Source organism: Scaptodrosophila lebanonensis, unplaced genomic scaffold, assembly GCF_003285725.1.
Source record: "Scaptodrosophila lebanonensis strain 11010-0011.00,11010-0021.00 unplaced genomic scaffold, SlebRS2 tig00000150-arrow-arrow-pilon, whole genome shotgun sequence".
In the NCBI taxonomy this organism is placed as follows: domain Eukaryota; kingdom Metazoa; phylum Arthropoda; class Insecta; order Diptera; family Drosophilidae; genus Scaptodrosophila; species Scaptodrosophila lebanonensis.
Window position 1 is genome coordinate 1,165,670 of NW_022060592.1, and position 3,004 is coordinate 1,168,673.

General features: G+C 42.1%; 1 protein-coding gene across 1 annotated transcript; it reads left to right on the top strand.

The window, feature by feature from the left end:
• Positions 1-1,371: 1,371 nt before the first annotated feature.
• Positions 1,372-1,831, top strand: LOC115629462 (outer dense fiber protein 3-like protein 2). Its single transcript, XM_030525930.1, has 2 exons — positions 1,372-1,467; positions 1,522-1,831. Exons 1-2 carry the CDS (start codon positions 1,452-1,454, stop codon positions 1,743-1,745), a joined length of 240 nt encoding a protein of 79 aa, XP_030381790.1. The 5' UTR covers positions 1,372-1,451; the 3' UTR covers positions 1,746-1,831.
• The last annotated feature ends 1,173 nt before the right edge of the window (positions 1,832-3,004 follow it).

Here is a 3,004-nt window from a genome sequence, read left to right on the forward strand (position 1 = left end):
CAACAACAACAGCTGCGGGCAGCGCTTGGGCAGAGGCTAAATATGTATATGACCAGAACTTCCATTATAATTCACCTATCATGATGAAACTTTGCATACGTACACGTAATCACTAACTGAATAATAAAAAAAAATTTAGTTTAAAATTTCAAAAATTACCGGAGTTACAAAAAATCACTAATTGCCTGGGAGATGAGGAAGGAGTGGAAATTGCAAAATACACATTTTCTGCGTTTTTACAAAAGGCATCTTGGAATAAAATTTGGTGTCCCTAGGTCTCATAGTCTCCGATATATAGGTGATTATACGACCGGGAAATCGGGAAAACCCCCATAGAGGGAAGTGGGGGAAAATCCAAAAAATATAACAAACTCGTATAGCGTACACATATAAGGCATCTTTGTGCAAAATTTGGTGTCTATCTCTTATAGTCTCTGAGATCCAGGTGTTCATACGGACAGACAGATACACAGGGCTAGATCGACTCGACTCGTCATGCTGATCAAGATTCTTCAAGAATATACTTTGCGGGGTCTGCCACGCCTCCTTCTGTGAAATTAAAATTTCCCTCCCTTCTCCCTTCAATCACTTATTTTCCATAACTCCCGTATTTCTTCGTATTTTTATACCCTGTACCCGTAGGGTAAAAAGGGTATATTAGGTTTGTACAAAGTGTGTAACATGCAGAAGGCAGCATTTCCGACCCCATAAAGTATATATATTCTGAATCAGCATGACGAGAGAAATCGATCTAGATATGTCCGTCCGTCTGTCCTCTTTTTACTTCTGCTATGGGCGCATATAACTCAGTGACGGAAGTTTACCTGGGTACAGGGTATTTCACTGTCGGGCTTGCTAGACTGTAGCGTTCTCTCATCTTGTTTTCATTTAAATTCGTCCGTATGCCAAGTTTCATATTGATAGGCAGATTTAACTGGAAGTTATAGCCATATATGTATATAGTGCCAAGCAGTGCTCTCAGCTTTTGTTGTTGTTACTGCTTTGCACAGGCATACGAGACATACATATACACACACAAACACACACATACACGCATAATTAATCTACACATATTTACAAAGTATTTCAAAGTCAGGGCACCCGACTTTAGCTTCTCGACTAGTTTTTTTTTAATTTCATTGAAAGCGGTCGATTCTAAGAAAAGTTAGGAAGTTTGTTTGGGTACAGGGTATTTCACTGTCGGGCTTGCTCGACTCTAACGTTGTCTCTTGTTATATATATACTTGTAAATATGTAGATATGTATACAAAAGTTAGATAGGTAAGATAGATATTCGTTTTATATTTTAATCTATCTAGCTTTTACTTAACTGTCAACGATTATTGTTGTTTTGTTACAAAACACCATTCCAGTTCGGTTATTCGTTTGGCCCACAACTGCTCTTTAAGAGTTCCAAATTTTTTAAATTATTTTCAAAATTTTTAGCTGACATGGTGCGAAGTTTTGGTAATGAATTCACGTGCAATATCGTTCATAGAAAAAATGTTGTCTCGTTGACAGGTCCCGGCCCCGGTGCTTACATGCTACCCAGCACAATCGGCTTTAGCAGACACGACTCCAGCAAACAGCGGAGTCCTCAGTACTCTTTCGGTGTTCGGACAGCGACGATGGTTGGGTCTTCGAGCACAAAGCCTAGGCCTGGTCCCGGTCCAGCTGCTTATCAGGTGGACAAGCTAACACGGTATGGCGGAGGTAGTATTGTGTGGGGGAGGAAGGATGCCTAGTATGATGCATATGAAATTGCATATGAAAATGTAGAATGTTTATTATCTAATCAGCAAATAAATCCCAAAACGAGTTGAGAACTATACTCAATGGCTAAGCATCTCATGATATGATTATTAGAATTATTAAGAGAATAAACATGGCCATAAAAATAATAAAAGACGACAGTGCGTGTATATTTATATACTATACGCATATACCGCTACTATGTCTGTGTGGGAATGGGGGTGAAGGGGTGGCATCGAAAGCAAATGCGTGTGCGCCATTTAAATAAAAGAAGCAAAGAAATTCGAGCGGAACGCCTACAACCTGGGTGTGGCTGTGGGTGTTTTGTTGAGGGTCGGATACACATTGGCGCTTTGGTGGTGAAATACGATGTGGCAACACCCTACAACGCCACCGAGCGGCACGCACACGCATACCCACACGCACACCAACATATACACATTCGGCACGCACGCTGGCAACGCACGCACGCACTCGACACATGGCGCTATCGGCGCTTCCGGTGCGTGCTCTGCTCGCTTGGCCCTCCACAGGCACCCTTAGTTCACACACTGACGAGTTTCGCAACACAAAGTTAGCCGCCGAAGGCGAAGGAAGCAAGAAAAATCTAAAACGCAATAACTTTGGGGTGAAAATAGCTGAAAATATCGATGGAGAAGGACGTACAGAACTACAACAACAACAGGAGCTTTAATAGCAGCAGTCGCCACGACAGCACAAAAAAATATATAGTATAAGCAAAATGAGAGCCCAAAATGCCAAAATAGAAATAAATTCCTTTGTGTGCTCTTATCTATATGATTTGTGATTCTGGGTGTCGTCGATTGTTGTTTTTGCTGCAGAGCTGCTACTGACAATGACTGGATGATGGTGTTGTGGATGGTGGGAGGTGGAAGCAGGATGGCGGGTGGTGGATGAGGTTGACTGAAGACGCCCCCCCTCATCTTCAAATCTGTAGGCAACCACAGCCAGGCTTCAAGACATGACCCACAAAACAGAAGGCTACGTTGCTTGCTTGGAGCTTAATGGAATATTTTGTATTGTATTTTTTTTTGCTGCCGTGTCCCTCAAGGATGTCCTAGAATGCCAACGGCCGTGGCGCATCGTAAGGAGAGTTGCTTGTATCAACGACATTTCGTTTCGCACATAAATATCCACGCAAGGCAATCTATCTTCTGCCACCCGCACGTATAATTCCTTTGTCCGCCTGCAATCAAAATGAGTATTTTTGCGCTTTTTTCAAGCTGTCCAA